Source organism: Triticum aestivum, chromosome 3B, assembly GCF_018294505.1.
Source record: "Triticum aestivum cultivar Chinese Spring chromosome 3B, IWGSC CS RefSeq v2.1, whole genome shotgun sequence".
NCBI lineage: Eukaryota > Viridiplantae > Streptophyta > Magnoliopsida > Poales > Poaceae > Triticum > Triticum aestivum.
Genome location: NC_057801.1, coordinates 60530106 through 60549544, shown reverse-complemented (window position 1 = coordinate 60549544; position 19439 = coordinate 60530106). Strand labels below are relative to the sequence as shown.

The window sequence follows — 19439 nt, the reverse complement described above, 5'->3', positions numbered from 1 at the left end:
TTCATTTGAAATGCTTTAATGTCTTATGGTTCGGCCCTCGTAATACCATTAATCCCGGTTCGCTCCTTGTCAACTATGTTCTCACCAAGAACACTCAAGAGGGCAGCCACGTGGGCCATTGGTCCCGGTTCGTCTGGACCTTTTGGTCCCGGTTCCACGCACGAACCGGAACCAATGCGCCTCGCCCATGGCCCATGACCATTAGTCCCACCGGGACTAAAGGGTTGGTCCTCGTTGCGGTCAGAGTTCAGTCCCACCTCACCAACCGAAGGGCGCTCACACCGGTTTATAAGCCCCTCCCTCTCTGCCTTGTTGAGCTCCTCTCAAAGTGAAAATAGATGCCCTTATACAGGGAATTTGACCTAAATTCATACTGAATTTCTCTGAAATTCATAGAAATTTATTATGAATTTAGGTTGATTTTCCTCTATAGGCGCATCTATGCTCATTTTTTAGTAAAGTTAATCACAAACTTGTGATTCACACAAATTTCAAAGAATTCAAATTATAACTATTCAAATTTGAAAACTAATGGCACTAACAGAAAGTTTATAATTTTTGTGACTTAAAAGAAAATTAATTAAACATAAACTTTAATAAAATAAATAAAAATAGCAACAATAAGTATTTTGTTGTAAGTAGAAACAAAATAAAATAAATAAAGCAACAAAGAAAACAAAAAAACGAAAATATTTTTTCTAAAACTAATGGCACTAACAGAAAGTTTATAATTTTGCTGACCTAAAAGCAAAAAAAATTAAAAAATAAAGCAAAAAACAAAAGAAAATAAATAATGCAAAAAACAAAACAAAAAAACTGGAAAAAACTATTTTTATAGTAAAGTTAATCACAAACTTGCGATTCACACAAATTTCAAAGAATTCAAATTTTAACTATTCAAATTTCAAAAGTAATGGCACTAACCGAAAGTTTATAATTTTTCTGACCTAAAAGCAAAAATAATTAAAAAATAAAGCAAAAAACAAAAGAAAATAAATGATGCAAAAAACAAAACAAAAAAACTAGAAAAAAAATAAAAAAACTGCCACCTATTGGGCCACCACGGCCTGAATACGACTAGAAACCCAACCTGGGCCAGGATTCAGGCCCGCAGAAGGCCCAGTAGGCCCACAGGCAGCACAGTATGAGATTAGGCCCGTAAGCCTGCATTTGAGAGGAGTTCGAGAGGGTAGCCGCAGTGGGGCTTATAAACCACTACGAGCCCCTCTCAACTAGCGAGGTGGGACTAAACTTTGGCCGCGAAGCGGGCAGTGCAGGGGCCTTTGGTCCCGGTTCGTGGCACCAACCGGGACTAAAGAGGGGCATTGGTCCCGGTTCGTGGCACCAACTAGTAGCAATGCCCACCCTTTAGTCCCGGTTGGTGCCACCAACCGGGACCAAAGGCCCCTGCTTCCCGCCCTTTGGGCTGCCGAAAACTGGCCTTTGGTCCCGGTTAGTGGCACCAACCGGGACTAAAGGGGGCATTGGTCCTGGTTGGTGCCATGAAGCAGGACCAATGGCTTTGCTATATAAGCAAACACTTAGCGTTTTTCAGTCATCTCTGCAGTTGCCCGCGCCGCCGCCACCGCCAGGCTGCCCGATTCACACCCCGCCGACGCTGTCGTCGCCCCCGTCGCCACCCGCACCCCATGTCGTCACCACCCCGCGCCGCCCCGACGCCGTCGCCGCGCGCCACCCCGTGCCGTCTCCGCGCGCCACCCCGCGCCGTCGCGGTCACCTCCCTGCGCCTTCCCGACGCCGTCGCCGCCCCGCGTCGCGCCCCGACACCGTCGCCGCCCTGCGTCGCCCCGACGTCGCCCCCTGCCTCGCACGCCACCGCCTCTGCCTCAGCCGGCCCCGACCTCGCCGTCATCGACGCCGCTCATAGTGAGCCCCCGCGCCCTGCCCTGCCCCCTGCCACCACCGCCGCCCATAGTGATGCTTTTTTTGCATATATGTTGATGATATATGTATGTTTTTTGCATATATGTTGATGTAATGTTTTTTTGCATATATGTTGATGTATGGATATATGCTTTGTATGTATGTTTTTTTGCATATATGTTGGTGTATTAGGTTAGTTTCATTTTTAGAAAAGTTTTATATATTTACGAAGAAGGAATAGAAGGAAGAAGAAGGAAGAAGAAAAAGTTTTATATATATGCAAAAGTTACATTTTTAGAAAGTTTTATATATCTAGCTAGGAAAGGAAGAAGAAGAAAAAGAATGAGAGGAAAAAGGAAAATAAGAAGAGGAAGAAAGGAGAAGAAGAGGAGAAATAAATATGAAGAGGAAAAAAGAAGAAAAAGAAGAGGAGAAGAAGAAAGGAATAGAGGAGAAGAAGAAAAAATAGATTCTTCTTCTCCTCTATTCCTTTCTTATTCTCCTATTATTTCTTCTTCTTTTTTCTTCTTGATCTTCTACTCGATCTATTCCTTTCTTCTTCTTCTCTTTTTATTTCTTCTTCGTTTTCTTATGTTTTATCGGGTCTGTCATCGTCGATATACCCCTCCCGGTAACTTTAACACGAGGGGGGGTCGATATACCCCCTCCCTGATAATATTATTTTCCCATGTACGTATGTCGTCGTTGTCGATATAACCCCCTCCCAATAACTTCAACACGTGGGGGGGGGGTCGATATACCCCCCGATAACATTATTTTCCCGTGTATGTATGTCGTCGTTGTCGATATTACCCCCTCTCGACTGTGATAACTTGTACGAAAACTCTCGAGGCCACCCAAACCCTAGAAAAAACGATGTCGGTCTCCTACCCCCTCCCGTCGCGCACCTACCCGACAAACTCTCTCGAGGCCACCCCCTCTCGCTTGACCAAAACTCTTGAGGACACCCAAACCCTAGGGAGAAAACGATGTCGGTCTCCTACCCCTCCCGCCGCGCCCCTAGCCTTGAAGCGTTGCCGAGGCCACCCCCAAACCCGGAATAAGCTCGGTCTATGTTTGCCACCAATATATCCACCTGTTGTCATGTTTGTGTAATAATTGCCATGTTGTAATATTTGCAGAAACAATGGAGCACATACGAGACGAGGAAGCAGAAGAGGTGTTGGGGGAAATAATCTTAGCCGGAGGTGATATCTTCTCGTATATTAACGATAATGATGGTATGGAAGAACAGGGTGAAGAAGTAGGCTACGGTGAACGAAGAATGGAGGAGGAAAGACATGATTATGATGGCTCCGGTGACCCAATGACGGTGCAAGAAGGAGACCGTGATGACGGCTCCGGTGACCGAACCGAGTCCGGCCAGGTATATATATTAGTTAATCCTGTGCTGACTAGCTAATTGATGCATTCATTGTTTTGGTATATATGTACACATATTAATTAACTCTCGTCTTTCTTCTTTTTTCTAGCCCTCCGGATCGAGCACAACTTCGGTAAAGAGACGAGGCCTGAAGAAAAAGTTGCGCTCGGATGAAAGGTTTGAGATCACAGCAATCGCGCGCGACGGCGAACCGATTGAACCCATCCGGACAAAGGACACATTTGCTGCTCAGTGCGGGGTTCTTGTTAGGGACAAGATCCCGATCAGCATCCACCAATGGTATAAGCCTAAGAACGAAGACCCTGAGGTGTCTTATGTCAATGATATGCAGAAAGATGATCTTTGGACTGAGCTGAAGGCAAATTTCACCCTACCGCCAGAGGAGGATCCGGAGAAGCCAGTTAAAGAGCAATTAATCAAGTCTCATGCTCTTAAGAAGATGGCAGACCTATTCAGGAGGTGGAAGAATGGGCTGAAAAAGTTTGTCGACAAAGAAGAGACACCGGAATTCATCGGCAAATATGAGAAGATCAAAGATCAATGGCCCGCATTTGTGGCCCACAAGACATCGGAAAAGAGTAAAAAGATGTCGGCGACAAACAAGCAAAATGCTGCGAAGAAGAAGCTTCACCATCGCACGGGGTCAGGTGGCTACCTCAAAGCCCGGCCTAAGTGGGGCAAGGCTGAGAATGATCTGCTTGATAAAGGGATCGAACCAGAGACAATGAACTGGCCAGACCGTTGCCGGACTTGGTTCTTCGAGGCTGGCGGAACCTTGGACCCTGTATCAGGGAAGTGCCATTGGACGGACAAGCAATTGAAAATACCAGTCAAGAGGCTTCGGCACTATATAGATGTAACGCAGGAAGGGACGTTCGTTCCAGATAGAGAGAACGACGAGCTCACAATGGCCCTCAGGAATCCTGAGCACCCTGGACGGACACGAGGCACGCCAGGCTCCGTTCCGTGGCAGGCTGGGTTTCCGGACGCAGGCGGTTACAAATGCCAGGAGAGGAGGAAGAAAGTGCAGCAGACTGAACTGCAGGCGCTGCACGCAAGGATACAAGCGATAGAGGAACGAGAAACAAATCGCAGCAAATGAACTGCCGAAGCTTCCCCCGAAGCTACCCCGCCATCTTAGCGGAGAAGCAGCATGGCTTCCACCGAGCTGCTTCAGCCGGAGCATGTCTTGACGGCTCCTGCTAGCTACCCCGTGGATGCTGTCACGGAGTCTCAAAATTGCCACCTTATGACGCAATGGCAGAACTTAAAAGTCAAGGCGGCTGTCGGCTCTGTTCGACCTTCTAAACCCGGCGCAACTTTTCTCTGTCGTCCGATTCCAGAAGGATATGCTAGGGTGACAGTGGACGAAATAACAGAGGGATTTGAGGACCTCCAGCTTGACCACCCTACCGGTGAAGGGGGAACTCTGCTGGGTTCTGCTCTGAAGACTCCATGCCTATGGCGGAAGGAGTTCATCAACCTTCCGAACTGGACGCCTCCGCCTCCTCCTCCTCCTCCGGCGAGTTAGGGCACTCCGCCTCCTCCACCGCCTCCTCCTCTGGCGAGTGACGATCAGGGTACTCAGCCTCCTTCTCTGGCGCGTGGCGGCACTCCGCCTCCTTCTCCGCCTGCGCCGGCGCGCCAGAGCAGCCAGCATCCTCCTCCTTTTCCGCCTCGCCAGCAAGGGCAAAAGAGACCCACTGCTGCCCCGGATGCTCCGGCGCGTCGTAGTCCTTCTCCCCCGCCTCGTAAGCAAGCACGAAAGAAGATAGCCGCAGCCACTTCGTCTGCTCCGGCATCTAGCAGTACAGCCAGAGGCGGGAGGCAATACAGATACGGTCCATCTCTCAAGCCTCTAGAGAAGTTACCATACGAGAGGACCGAGGAGGAAAATATGAAGATCGTGCAGACCGAAGTGAAGGACTTCTTTGAAGGGTTGAAAGCAAAGAGACATCCACCTCCGGAGGAGAAGGTAGATCCGGTGAAAGCAAAGCGCACTATCGATGCCCTGAGGAAACCACCAAAGTCTCCGCCGACAACCAACTATGAGCGCATTACTGAAAAAGCATATCTCCAAGCAGAGCGGTCGGGAAGTACTGTCAGTGATCAAAGGTTAAAAGAACGAGCAGCTGGGAAAAAAATTGCCCAGCTCGGCGAACAAGCAAAGCAATCGTGCCCTCCGCTCAATGTGTCTAGCGACATCGTCGCTAATGCTCCGGGGACGGTGCCCTGTTATAGCAATCTTGGAGATTACCTGCCTGACGATGTACATTTTGATTTCTTGAAGGTGGATGAACACAGATACGAGTATGGGAAGCCTCTCGTCAAAGATGAAAAATCTCTAACAACGATGATGCGAAGATTCCATAATTGGTACATGAAAATCTGCAGAGAGTCTGGGGGGACGAATACTTTGTATCTGAGAATTAAAGAGGAGCACGACCTCGTTGGAGCTGATCTGTTGCCTGTTCCATTTGAGGAGTTCTTCAAGTTCTTCAATCAAAAGGCCCTCGATAAATTAACGGTCTTTTGCTACTGTCTGTAAGTACTATTTCTGTCATTAAGTCTCTATATATAGCTCGGCTCTTTCATTGCATGTATTTATAATTAATTATCCTCACTATATTATGCAGATTGAAGATCTTCGAGTGCAAAAAAATAAGAAATGTATGATATTGGGTTCATTAACACAAATATCATAGATGAATTTCAGGTTAAAAAGAAGGCTGCAGAGGCCGAGGCCAACTTGCTACAATCGTTGATCAAAAATCAAAACAAAGATTTAATACTCTTTCCTTACAACTTCAAGTGAGTGTTAAATTTCCCTTATTACTCGAGCGAGGTTATAGTAATGTAATTGATGAGTTATGCATGCGTGCACAGCTTCCACTATGTTCTTCTGGAGATTAAGCTTGAGCGGGGACTAGTAACCGTCTTAGACTCGAGACGAAAAGATCCCGAAACCTATGCGGACATGACTAAATTGCTCAACAAAGTAAGTTCAATTGATCATTATCGCACCATATCGGCAACTTTTTGTTTATTTCCTGGTATCTCAAGTAATAATAATTATTTTCTTTGTCTTGCAGGGTTTGGAAACAGTTCACCGCAGAAGCTCTGGGACTGCCGAAGGAGCTGCGATATACATACCCAAAAGTAAGTACTACTAGCTAGCTAGTTGCGCGCATCTCCCGTTGATTCTATAGCTATACTTTCATCAATGCCATTTATAATGCTTCATTACCAGTTTGATTGACCTCTATTTCTCGTAAAGTGCTTGTGGAAGGAAGAAGGAAATAATTTATATGGATACTACGTGTGCGAGTTCATCTACAAGGCGACTTTGAAAAATAAGCGGGGCTACTCTAAAAGACAATATGAAGTGTGTAAGCAATAATATTCACAATTTCATTTTATTACACCATCATTTTTGTTGAGTTTCATTCATATATGTATTAACCCCCTTCTTCAAATTAGACGTGGCAGATGCGGAATGAACACCTAGAACAAGATCGCATGAAAGCAATTCAAGAGGAATTGGCGGGATTCTTTTTTGACCACATCATCAATAAAGCCGGAGAATACCATGTGAAAGTTGATTTCAAATGCTAGGGGATTGTAAGAGATCTTATATATTGTATATGTATGTAGCCAGTAGCGTTGGGTAGATAATACGAAAACTTGTTGTTCGACCAATCTCTCGGAGAAGGAGAGGTCGATCGATCACTTCTCTCGGTATGCATGACGAACTTCTGTACTTAATGATTTCCTTCATTTTCTTACTAGCTAGCGTGTCGAGGGCCTCTCTATGTACAGTACGTAGCGTCGACCAAGCACGGACATAAGAGAGGACACTTCTCTCTATTAATTAGCTAGCTAACACAATATATGAAACACCTAAATTAACCCCCCAAAACCCCAACCCCCCCCCCCCCCTTCAAAAAAACAAAAACCCCAACCACTGAAATGCTGACGCGTGGATGCCTTTTGGTCCTGGTTGGTGCCACCAACCGGGACCAAAGGCCCTCCTGCCTAAGGTCGGCGCACCGGCCACGTGGAGGCCCATCTGTCTCGGTTCATGTTAGAACCGGGACTAAAGGTCTAGGGCATTAGTAACGACCCTTTAGTCCCGGTTCAAGAACCGGGACAAAAGGCCCTCACCAACCGGGACTAATAGGGGGTTTTCTACTAGTGTGCGTCAAAAGAATGTTCACGCACTTTACTAAAAATTTGAGTGCCAGATAAAAAAACAAAATTCAATACATATAGAGATGGAAAATACTTTGTATGGAAACAAAATTTAAGGAAATGTTTCAAAATCAATGCAAAATTTACGTACTCACCTAATAAAATATTCAAGTGTGCATGATAAAATGTTTATGCAACTTCTGAAAATGTTTGAACGGGGGAATTTGTTTCAGAGTTGTTCTTTTTAAGGTTTCGTCTTAAGTGGAATTGTTTTAGTTTTCACACTAAGGGCCTCTTTGATTCGCAGGATTTCCAAAACGTAGGAATAGAAAAAACGTGGGATTAGAGTGATATGTCGTCTTGAATCCTATCGGATTGTACGAGTGTTTGATTGTGCATAGAAAAAACGTAGGATTCTTTCAAAGAGGTTTGAGTGGATGAAAAAGTTCCTATGAAATCTAGTGTAAATGAATCCTATGGAAAAATTCATATGGTTTACAATTCTACGAATCAAACAACCCACGTAGAAAAAAATTTATAAGGATTGAAATCCTCCAAAATTTCTTTGAGAATCCTTTGAACAAAGAAGCCCTAAATATTCAAACATGAACGAAATTTGTATGCCTTTCGTTGGGCCAGATCGACGTGACCTACACAGATCCATCCCCAAATGATGCATGCAACGCATCGGAGAGGCTCGCCACCAATGTTGTTGTGGCACTGCAGTCTCGTGTCAGCCTCCATCATGCAGAGCTGTCGTGCACCATCTAGGAGGCAGGCTGTCGTGTTGGCTGGGAGAACAGTACATACCTACGAGCTAGTACTAGCTACAGTGCTTGACACGCCAAGTTAGTGTAGTACAGCCAGCAGGACTGCAAACCTTTTGCACCAAAAAAAGCAAGAGGCCCATCCCTTAAAAAGGAAAATTAAAGACTCTTTTTAGCAGTAGCACACCATGGCCCATAGGTCACGTACGTTCTTGTCCTTAGCTGTCAGCTTCGGGCTGGCTCGGAGTTTATCTGTTCATGACCTTTTTATTTTGTGTGTGCAGGAGTTTTTTTTTTTTTTGAACAAGGGAAGGGTCCAGAAGGACCCAGTCATCCATTGATAAGCATGATAGTACATTTTACAACAGGACCCCATGGAAACACAAAATTACAAACTAGGCCTTGCATTATGCAAACAAGACCCCGAACAAGGGAAGAAGATTGCAATCGGGTCCGAACTATCTGCACCCCGATGGATTCAGCCTCGCCGGCGCCGGGGACGGCACCACTTGGGCCAACGAGACCTCCATGACTCCACGCCATAGACTCCACCGTGAAGCAGGACTGCCTCCCCTTTGGCATCTTGGTCGGGAGGAATGAATATGGCCGCCCTTCGACCTGACGATACGGCGGGTCGCCTGACGATACGGCGGGTCGTCAGAGACCGGGCAGCAGCCAAGAAGGGCGCCACAGCCTCTCGAAATCCACCGCCGTGTGTGCTCACGGACCCCATCCACAGTGCCCATCTTCCCTTGTGAGCGCTGCCACTTCTCCATCACCATGATGGATGCTGTAGACAGCAACTTGCTGGAGATCCCTTTGTAGATCCGACCAGGACTACCTCGCTGGAAGCTACTCCCTCCGTTCGGAATTACTTGTCTCGGAAATAGATGTATCTAGAATTAAAATACGTCTAGATACATCCATTTTCGCGACAAGTAATTCCGAACGGAGGGAGTAGGATCCAGCGAGAACATGCCCCCAGGATTCGAGCCCCGCCGTGTTCTCCCGCAGGTTCCACTGCCGCCACCGAGACGGCACGAAGAAGACATGGAGGACATAGGATCGACTCGATCTGAGGCAGTCGTGCACTTATTCAAAGAGCTAGCGCCAGATCCGTCGACTTCCCTTCGCGTCCACCATGGAGGAAGAGCAGAGGACGGCGCCGGCGACCACCGAGCGCTGTACGCATGCGACGGTGGGATGCACTCCAACGGCATAACGCCAGTCGCCCAAAGGGGAATTCCAGGCAAACGCCTCAGTCCTAAGCTACTATATACAGGAGGAGAACGGCCTCCTCTCCCGCTCCATCTCCGGCCGGCAAAGCCACTGGAGAAAGAGGGGAGAGGAGCCGGGTGCACAGCGGCGGCTCTCAAGGAAGAAAGGAGGAGAGAGAAAGAAACGAGAGGAATGGACCGGCCGCTGTGTGTGCAGGAGTTTGGGGTGAGGTTTCAGCTAAGAGCATCTCCACTCCTTCGGCATCTGGTTCAAGATGAGGACGCGCTTCGCCAGGTACCACGCCTTAACTTGCTCATCCATCGTCGACATGTCTGCCGCCATCAAGAATGCCAGGTTGGTGTTCCTCTTCTTCGCGGCGACGTTGGTCTGGAGTAGGTCGAGCTTCATGTCCTGCTTCGTCATCAACGTTGACCACCGCGCGTCGGATTTCACCTCCCTCTTTGCGGCGTTGTTCTTGGCGTCAGTGATGCACTGTTCGATCGATGGTTGCAGTCGTTCGGCAGCAGGTGCCGTGTCCCTCACCGCCTTGGCTCTTTTGTTGCCATCAGGGTGCCCATCCGCCGCCCTGGGTGCAGGCGCGTCTAGCTTGTACATCTTCTTGGTCTTGGCGAGGGTGAGCCGGACCTTCCTCCACTTCTCGCACGACTCAATCCTGGAGAACACGTGAAGGACCTTGGACTCTTGGTCGTTGTGGTCCTGGCGATACATGTTAAACATTCGAACCATCTGCATAGTGAAGAACAAGTGTCAGCGAAGTACACAACAGGCAAAAAGAATTGGGTCGGCGACCGATGACAATACCTGGCCCTCGACGTTGGTGCCGCTTTCCGGGCGAGCCGCGAACTCGTCGACGATCCCATGCCATTTGTTGCAGGGCGCCTGGATGATCGCCCAATGGTTCTCCATGGCCTTGTCGCCGCGCTCCATGTGGATGTTGGACGAAGTAGGGTCGACCAACTTGCGCTCATCGAACGACATCTTGATCCTTCTCCAGTACTTGTTGGCATTCTGATTCGAGCCGGTGATCTGGTTGATGATGACGGTCTTTCATATTTCGGTGAGGCACTCATCTTTCTTGGACGTCCACTTGATGTGAGGCTCGCCCGGCCTGGCATTGGCCACCCGCTTCTTTCTCCCTTTCGTCGCCGGCGTCGGCTCCGCCTCCTCCTCCGCCTATTTTTCCTCCTCCACCTCCTCCACGTCATCGAGCTCGTCGTCCATGTCGAGGCGGTGTCCCTTGTTTCGTCTTGTACGTGGAACCCGGAGCAGGAATTGGCGGCCACCGAGCCGCTCATGATGATCTCGTCCATGTCAGCATCGGTGGCATTGGTATTGCCGAACTGTGGCGCCGAGCTGTGCGCGAAGGGTAGGGTGCCTCGGCGCAGAGGCGGCCTAGGCGAGGCTGAGTACGCCAGCAGCGAATAGTTGTACTGGGTGGGAAGGCCGACGACGAACGCGGGGGAGGGAGTGCGCTGGTCGGGGTTCAGGCCGGAGGGGGAGGTACGTGACGGTGCGTCATGCGAGAAGGTGATGTTGGGGTTGAAATCGCCATGCGCATCGCCGTCGGAGTAGCCAGGCGAGGGTGCATACCCCCATTGCGGCAGGGGTGGCGAGAAGTTGGTCGGCGACGCGACGCTCTGTTGGCCCCACGCGGCTTGCGCATAGTGGTCGGGCAAAAGGTTCATCCCCGCGTGAGTCGCCTCTTCCTACTCCACCGTCGCCGCAGCGTCCTTGCCCTTTTGACGATGAGCATGTTTCGCCAGTCGGCGGTGACCACCTCCCAGCGCTGAACGTCCAGACTCCATGCGACGTTCGACATGCCGGCTGGCCTTGCCATCGGCGCCCTCGCCTTCCTCTGCTTCTGCTGGGTGGAATCGGCGGCGGCGGCACGAGGGGCCACATACTTCTTCGGCGGCATAGCGGCTAGATGAGAGGAGAATGGCGGGAGCGGAGGGGAGAAGGGGGAAGCATTGGGAAAATGGAGGGAAAGGGGGGAGAAAACGGCAGAAAACAGGCATGTGTCGCCGACAGCGCGGGACCACGCGCCTTTTCGCTTCGGCCAGCGCCCGCAGGCGCCCCTGGGGGCTGGGTTCGACTCGTGTTCGCCGATTGTTATTTTGGCCCAAACTGGCGATAAACAGCGACATGGAGGCACGACTGAACTGTTTTTTCACCGCCGACGCTAAAAAGGCGCCTTGGGGGCCAGTTGCGGAGGCGAGTGGAGATGCTCTAACACTAGTAGAATGAATACGTAATGGTACCGAGAGTAGATTTCATAGTATTTTATATGATACTCCCTCCGTTCAAAAATATAAAATGTTTTGAGTATTTTAATATGAAATATATACAGACTGAAATGAGTGAACAAACATAGTACAACGTATCTATATGGCACACTGTTTTGAACATACCAATGCAAAGTTTGGAGGAAGAAAATGTGTTTTTATGGTACTATGCCGTTCCTAATGAATAGTCGAGCTTTTGAGTCACAATGCACAAAAGGTATTTATGCTAATCAAGTAATTATGGTTCTTTCTGCTCAAAAGAACTAAGCTTCTAATGTGGAAAAAGTATTTAAAACCCGAAGTTTTAAAATAGAAAATGGAAAAGAAAAGTCTACTTTTCGTCCCTCAATTCTTCGGTCTGCTCACTTTTGGTCTCTGAACTCTAAAACCGGACAAATCGCACCACGAACTCTTGAAACCAGCCATTTTTCGTCCCTGCGGAGTTTCGCTGCCGAGTCAACCCGGTTTTGACCATGACGTGATCAGTGCTCCTATGAACACTAAATTCAAAAAAATAGCAAATAAAATCAAAAAAATCTGAAATTTTATGACATCGAAGATACTCAGGTGCGCATTGTGTGTGCCAATTTTCGTCATGTTTGGACGTTCAAGGAGCTCGCGGCAAAAAAAAAGTAGATCTACTCTACGATGAACAGCAAATTCAAAAAATAACAACAAAATTCAAAAAAAATATATCTGAAGATGCGGATGGTGCAAGGTGCATGCAAATTTTCGTGCTAAAATAACGTCTGAGGGTTTGGAATGGAAGATGCTCAGATGCGGATGGTGCATGCAAATTTTTGTACTAAAATGACATCCGAGGAGCTTGTGGAAGAAAAAATAGCATACGTGTGCGTGCCGCTTCGGGTGGTTTCCAAACCCTCGGACGTTATTTTAGCACGAAAATTTGCATGCACCTTGCCACCCGAGCATTTTCGATGATAAAAAAATTCAGATTTTTTTTACTGTTTGCTATTTTTTGAATTTATTGTTCATCGTAGAGTAGATTTTTTTTTTTGCTGCGAGCTTCTCAAACGTCCAAACATGACGAAAATTGGCACGCACCTTGCGCATGAGTATCTTCGATGCATAAAATTTCAGTTTTTTTATTTTTATGCTATTGTTTTTGAATTTACTGTTCATCGGATCACTCTTCACATCACGGTCAAAACCGGGTTGACTCGGCAGCGAAACCCCGCAGGGATGAAAAGTGGCCGGTTTCGAGAGTTCTGGTGCAATCTGTCCGGTTTTAGAGTTGATGGACCAAAAGTGAGCAGACCGAAGAATTGAGAGACGAAAAGTGGACTTTTTTCAAAATGGAATGAAGATGGGTTGTGACCTTATGGCCAACTATACTAGCTCTCCTAGAGGGATAATATAGCTCCTAAAGGATGATTGTTTATGGTATATTACCGTAACAGGAGAAAATGACCTGGTGCTGATTTGCTACGGTTCTGAGAAGGGGACATTACAAAGCTCGACAAGTTTTTTTAATATATTTATCGACTACAGATAGGCGCAGGGTGTGGCAGCAATTAATCTCCGTCTTAAAGTAACTCCAATGCGCCGACCCATTTCGCCTGTGCGCGTTTGTTTAGGTCGGCATGGATGAAAAAGTTGGCCCAATGCGCAGATCCAAACGGATGCGCCCGCTTTTCGTCCGCTTCTCGGCCCACTTTTTAGCCTGATTTGCGTCAGCGCGGACACGAAGCGGACGCGCGCGTCACGCACCTACTCCTCCCCCTAGCTCGCTAGCTAGTCGGTGGCACATTGGCCATCCTCTTCCACCCACATCGACAACAAACCCTCGCCCATCCCCGCCTCGTCGCCGCCCATTTCCGGTGACTCCGCCAATAGCCCCGACACACCTCACCACCAACACCACATCACCGCCACCACCGCCTCGGCGCCTGGCCACCGCAGCTCCCTCCCCCCCCCCACTCTGATGTCGTTGTGAGCAAGAAACCGCCTCCCCGCCCGAGCCAGCTCCTTCGCCCGACACTGCCTGCTGTCCTGATGCTGCCACGCTCATCGGACGCCGCCAGGCCAGCCACCTGGTCCAGTGGAGGCGCGCTCACTTCGGCGGCGAGCTTCTTCGTCGACGCCCGCAAGCTGTTCGACAGTTTGCCAAGGTACAAAATGGGCTCCGCCGACGACTTCTTTTTCCACAATTTACTATGCGACTCCGACGATTCATCATCTGATGATGCGGAGGAGATGTTGGATGCCGTGTTGGTCCATGACCACCTTAATAGGCAGCGGTCGTTGTTCTGGGGCTCGATCCCGGGGCACTTTCCGTCATTGAATCGCAATCGAGAAAGCGACCATTTCCTTCTTTGGAAGGACTACTTTGACACCAACCCGCTGTTCAAACATCAGAAATTCCGACGGCATTTTTGTATGGCTAGGTATCTTTTCAACCGTATTAGAGAGGGGTGGTCGGATACGATAATTATTTTGAGTGCAAAGAGGATGCCATTGGATTGATTGACTTCTCATCTTATCAGAAATGCACTGCAACCATCCAGATGCTTGCATATGGAGTGCCCGGTATTCTCATTGATGAGTGCGTCCATATGAGTGAGTCTACATGCCTAGAGTCCATGTCATGTTTCACAATTTCGTGATTGTTGTGTTTGGCCCTAAGTACCTGAGAGAGCCGACTGCTCAAGATATAGCCCGCTTGTTGGCGATGAATGCCAGCATGGGCTTCCCAGGGATGCTTGGCAGTATAGACTGCATGCACTAGGAGTGGAAGAATTGCCCTTCTGCTTGGCAAGGGCAGTACAAGGGCCATGTCAGGGCTTGCACTATCATACTTGAGGTTGTGGCCTCATAAGATCTCTGGATCTGACACTCTTTCTTCGGCATGGCCGGACCGCACAATGATATCAATGTTCGCCGGTGTTTGCAAGGCTTGTCGAAGGCAACAACCCGCCGGTGAGTGTTAACATCAATGGCCACAACTCCGACAAAGGATACTACCTAGGTGATGGTATCTATCCTTAGTGGACCACTATTATGAAGACAATCTCCAACCCTGTCGAAGAGAAGAGGAAATGATTTTTCCAAGAGCAAGAGAGTGCTAGGAAGGATGTCGAGTGTGCCTTTGGTGTTCTGCAATCTCGATGGGGCGCCGTTCTGGATCCTGCTAGAACTTGGAGCACCAAGAAGTTGTGGGAGATGATGACTGCTTATGTGATCATGCACAATATGATCGTAGAGGATGAGCGTCCGAAACGTATTTACAATCAAGGGTTTCAGTTTCAGGGTGATAATGTCGTGCCTGATCATGGAGGGGGAGCGACAACGTTTGCACAGTTCACCCAATTTTATCATGAAATGGGTGATTAGGAAACTCACATGCAGCTACAAAATGATTTGGTTGAGTATATGTGGGCTCATGTTGACAACTAATATATGTATCTTTTAAAAAATGTATTTGAGACAAATTATTTCATTCGGCTTGTAAGGCTATGCTAAATTTATTTGGTTATGAAACTATGCTATTTTTGTTTTGCTTGTGAAACTATGCAAAATGTATGCATATTTGTTCAAAAACGGCGACCAACCGACCATGCCGGCAAATATGGATCGACGCGTTGGATGCATTGCCGACCTAGATCATAAACAAGGCGGACACCGAGCAGGCGGCCGACCCAAACGGACAAAAAAGATAAAATTGTTGTCCGTTTTGGTCGGCGTGTTGGAGTTGCTCTTAGCATACTAGTACTTATCATTCAGAATGTATCAAATTTCCATAATGTATCAAAGAATTTTTTTTCCCCAAAAAAGAGAAAGAATGATAAGTACCTTTAAAATTTTCATAGCATTATGCAGATCAACTCAAAGAAAAGAAAAAAGCATCGGAGGATATGGTTGTTGCTTTGGACGTCAGCTGAACTACTGTAGCAAGGAGACAATGAACACTTTACCTTCACTTCACACCATTGGTCAGAGCAGAGCAACCCCGTCTTGTTCCAGCAGAACAACCGTGCCCCGCGCCCTGCCCACCACACCTACCTCGTCTTCTTTCAGTAACTCTCTCTCCCTCCCTCCGTCTCTCTCTTTCTCTCAATTATTGTGATACGATCCCCACTCCGGCCGGTCAAAATTTCAGGTGGAGCACCGGTCGATCTCGATGGGGGAGCAGCAGCAGCACAAGAAGAGGCCACGGTGCTCCGCGAGCGCGGAGGGGAGCGGCGGCAAGAAGTCGAGCGTCCTGGCGCTATCCAGCAGTCCGGTGGCCACCGCGGCACCATCGGCACCGGCGGCGCCCAGCCCTGTTGCCACGGCAAAGCAGGGCCCCGCGGTGGCGGTGACCAGTCCCCTGGCCGCCATGCCGCCGGCGCCGGCCGCGCCCAGTCCAGCGGCCACGACGGAGGGAGACATGACTACGCCAGCCGCCACGGTCGTGGTGACCAGCCCAGTGGCCGCCATGGCGCCGGCGCCGGCGGCCCCCGGTTCAGCTGCCATGGTGGTGGACCTGGAGCCGACCAGTCCAGTGGCCACTGTGAAGCCAGTCCGCGTGGTGAAGCCGGAAGACGAAGTGGCCGAACAAGAAGATGCGGCAATGTTAGCCGGGGCGGCGGAAGATGTGGAGGTCGCCATCTTGGCCTTGCCGAAGAAGTCGTTTCACTGCGCCGCCTGTCTTTGCCCCCTCAAGCCTCCAGTATTCAGGGTAATCGCTCTCGCTCCGACTCCTACATTTGAACTACTAGAATTACCCGTGGAAGGAAACTCAAGTTTGAATCATGCGTACATGGACTTGTGAATTGCAGTGCGAGAACGAGCACTTCGTGTGCCACGCCTGCGGCGGCGACGGCGGCGCGAACAAGCGCTGCGGTCCATGCGGGCGCGACGTGTCCTACACCCACTCCCGCTTCATGAACGGCGTGGTCGACGCCTACAAGGTGCCGTGCCTCTACAAGGGATACGGTTGCGCCGTGGACGACATCCCCTACCACTCGGCCGCCGACCACAAGGCCAGCTGCAAGCACGCGCCCTGCTACTGCTTCGACTGCCGCTTCGTGGGCTCGCCGGCGAAGCTCGTGCGCCACCTCGCGTCGCCGTCCGGCGCGCACGCGTGGCCCGTGGAGAAGATCAAGTACGAGGTGCCCCAGCCGTTCGTCGTGCCGGCGTCGTCCGAGGACCAGCGCCGCCTGCTGGTCGCGGAGGACGGCCGCGTGTTCCTCCTGGCCGTGGGCGCCGGCAGGGACCGGGGCGGCCGCCGGCCCGTCACCGTCGTGTGCGTCAGGGGCAACGCCGACGCGGACGCGGACGCGAAGCCCCTGTACACGGGCGTGCTCTGGGTGGACGGCCCTCCGGCGCCCCCGCGCCAGCCGCTCGGGTGCAGCTTCAGGCTGAAGGCGACGGTGGCCAGCTGCTCCGTCCCCGGCGCCGTGGACATGGAGCAGGGCTGGCTCCACGCCCACGTCAGCCCCAACATGCTGCACGGAGGAGAGTCCGGCGAGCTTCATCTGCGCCTTTGTCTCACTAAGTTGACGTGAATTAGCCCGGCCTCTCTAACCTAGCTAGCTAATCACCATGGCCTTCGCTACTGTTTTAGTTGGGTCACTGTCCTATCGATCTGCACATGAACCCTAGCAGGAGTACGTACTACTGTATGATTTTCTGATGGAAAACCCCGGCTGGTATGGATGGATTTGCATGGTTGTTAATTAATTTGCGGATGATTTGCGCTTCTTTGTTCAGCTGAGTTTTGGTTTTTGAAGTGAAAATAAAAAAAAAATGGAATCTCTGTCAGCCCACGTTGGATTCTCTGTTTGGATGGGAGCAGGGCTCACTGGCATGCATCACTATCTTGCCCTTTTGTTGCAAGATCGTCGTCAGCCTCACAAGGCCACGCACATGCAACATGGTTTCCACTATTTTTCCTCCCTCGAATGCTAGAAACTACTGTATGGATTGTGAGATGTTGTTTTCTTTGCTTTTGCTTGACTCTCCATAGTTCAGTATTGCATCACAAAAGAGAAACAAGTATGGGATAATGAACAAATTAAACTTTTGGTTGAGGCGTGACCACCATGATAAAATTCATTTATCAACCTGTTTATGAGCGTCCCGCGAGGAGAGGACAAAGGTAATAGCCATAGCCACCATGAGGGTGGCCACCAAGCACAAGACGCTCCCTCTTCAGCATTGCCATGATGTACACGAAACATGGCCAACTAGGCCGTGCCCGGCAGGACGATACATTAGCACGCGTGCCTGGCTCGTGATGGGCTGACCAACATTTGATTCAAACACAAGAGACTTTATCTAGAAGAACGTCAATCCGTTCCATTTCTCAAAAAAGAATCCGTTTCATGTGTTGCCTCTCCAAAGAAACCTCATACTCTGCTCATAAGGAATCACCAACGACCCATCCCAACTAGCATGGTAGTAAGGGGTAGTAGAGGCCTTTGTGCCCGATTCTCAAAGCCAAATATTATCCAGATCGGACGATGGCGGCACCGCGATGTCGTTTTTCTCTTGTGGAACATTGTTTTTGGAGCAGCGCTGGAAGACAAAGGCAGGAGGTGTAGCGGCTTTGTCTTGCACGGAGCTTCGGTGAAGATGTCAAGTCATGCCTGGCCGACAGGTGCTACGCTATATCATGCATGTGTTGGCAGGTGCTACACATGACTCGCTCCGAGCTATAACGGGCTGGCTAGGACTCCACCCGAGTCACCCCGAGAGGAGCGACGATCTATGGGTGCGTTTGTTTGGGCTGCAACTTCTTCGGTTGCAATTGCAATAACTCTGGCTGCAAGGAGCGGCTGTAGCTGGAAGGTTGGAGCTGAGGTGTAGCCGTTTGTAATGGTGTTGTAGCAGCTATAGTTGGTGCTGAAATGTTCTGAAATGACCAAAACACCCTCTGTAGTTCAGTTGATTAGATTTCTATTTTAACAATAAATAACCCGATTAAGAGTTGTTTTTGCCGCAGACGTCCAATTTTCACATATTTGAACTGAAACCACGCTAGTTTGATGGTATAGACAATGTATTTAAACGAATGCCATGATAATTAGGCATATGATAATAAATTTCACATTGATTTATTAGATCAGACATATTGCAATGGTGGCCGCTCGAGCAGCAGTCCACGGAGAACAGTACAAACCTGTACGAGCTACTATCTTGAGCCTAGAGGCTTGACATGCCAGGCTACTGTAGTACTAGTAGTATAGAACCGTTTGGACCAAATAAAGCAACAAGCCCATGCCTTCAAAAGGAAAATTAAAGAAGAAAAACACAACAAGCCCATAGCCCATGCTTGAGCTGTCGAAATGCATGCTAGCTTCCGGCTGGCTGGCTGGCTGGGCTGGGAGTTACTGCATCATCTGCTCGCCATCTTTTTATTTTGTGTGTGCAGGAGTTTGGGGGCGAGGGTTCCAGCTATAGCAACAGTGGAACGGATGCAAATGCTGTGGAAAGAAATGTCTCGGCACCCTTGTGGAATAATCCAGACGCACGGAAAGTTTTTGGTGATACTATTTCGGGAAATGTTTGGATACAAATAAGGTAGGAATTGTTGGCGCCGAGCCCTAGCTTGCTCTTGCGCCGGTGCCCGGCTCCCTCTCGTTCTCTTTCTCCCGCACGAACGAAGGTAGAAGAAAGAGGAGACACATGACACAGTGATGTTTTTCCGGCGCACATAAGCCT

The 19439-nt window shown here is 49.3% G+C and overlaps 1 protein-coding gene across 1 annotated transcript; it reads left to right on the top strand.

Annotated features, from left to right (window-relative positions):
- The first annotated feature begins 15726 nt into the window (after positions 1-15726).
- LOC123064760 (uncharacterized) lies at positions 15727-17452 on the top strand. Its single transcript, XM_044488162.1, has 3 exons — positions 15727-15808; positions 15892-16452; positions 16553-17452. Exons 2-3 carry the CDS (start codon positions 15913-15915, stop codon positions 17279-17281), a joined length of 1269 nt encoding a protein of 422 aa, XP_044344097.1. The 5' UTR covers positions 15727-15808; positions 15892-15912; the 3' UTR covers positions 17282-17452.
- The last annotated feature ends 1987 nt before the right edge of the window (positions 17453-19439 follow it).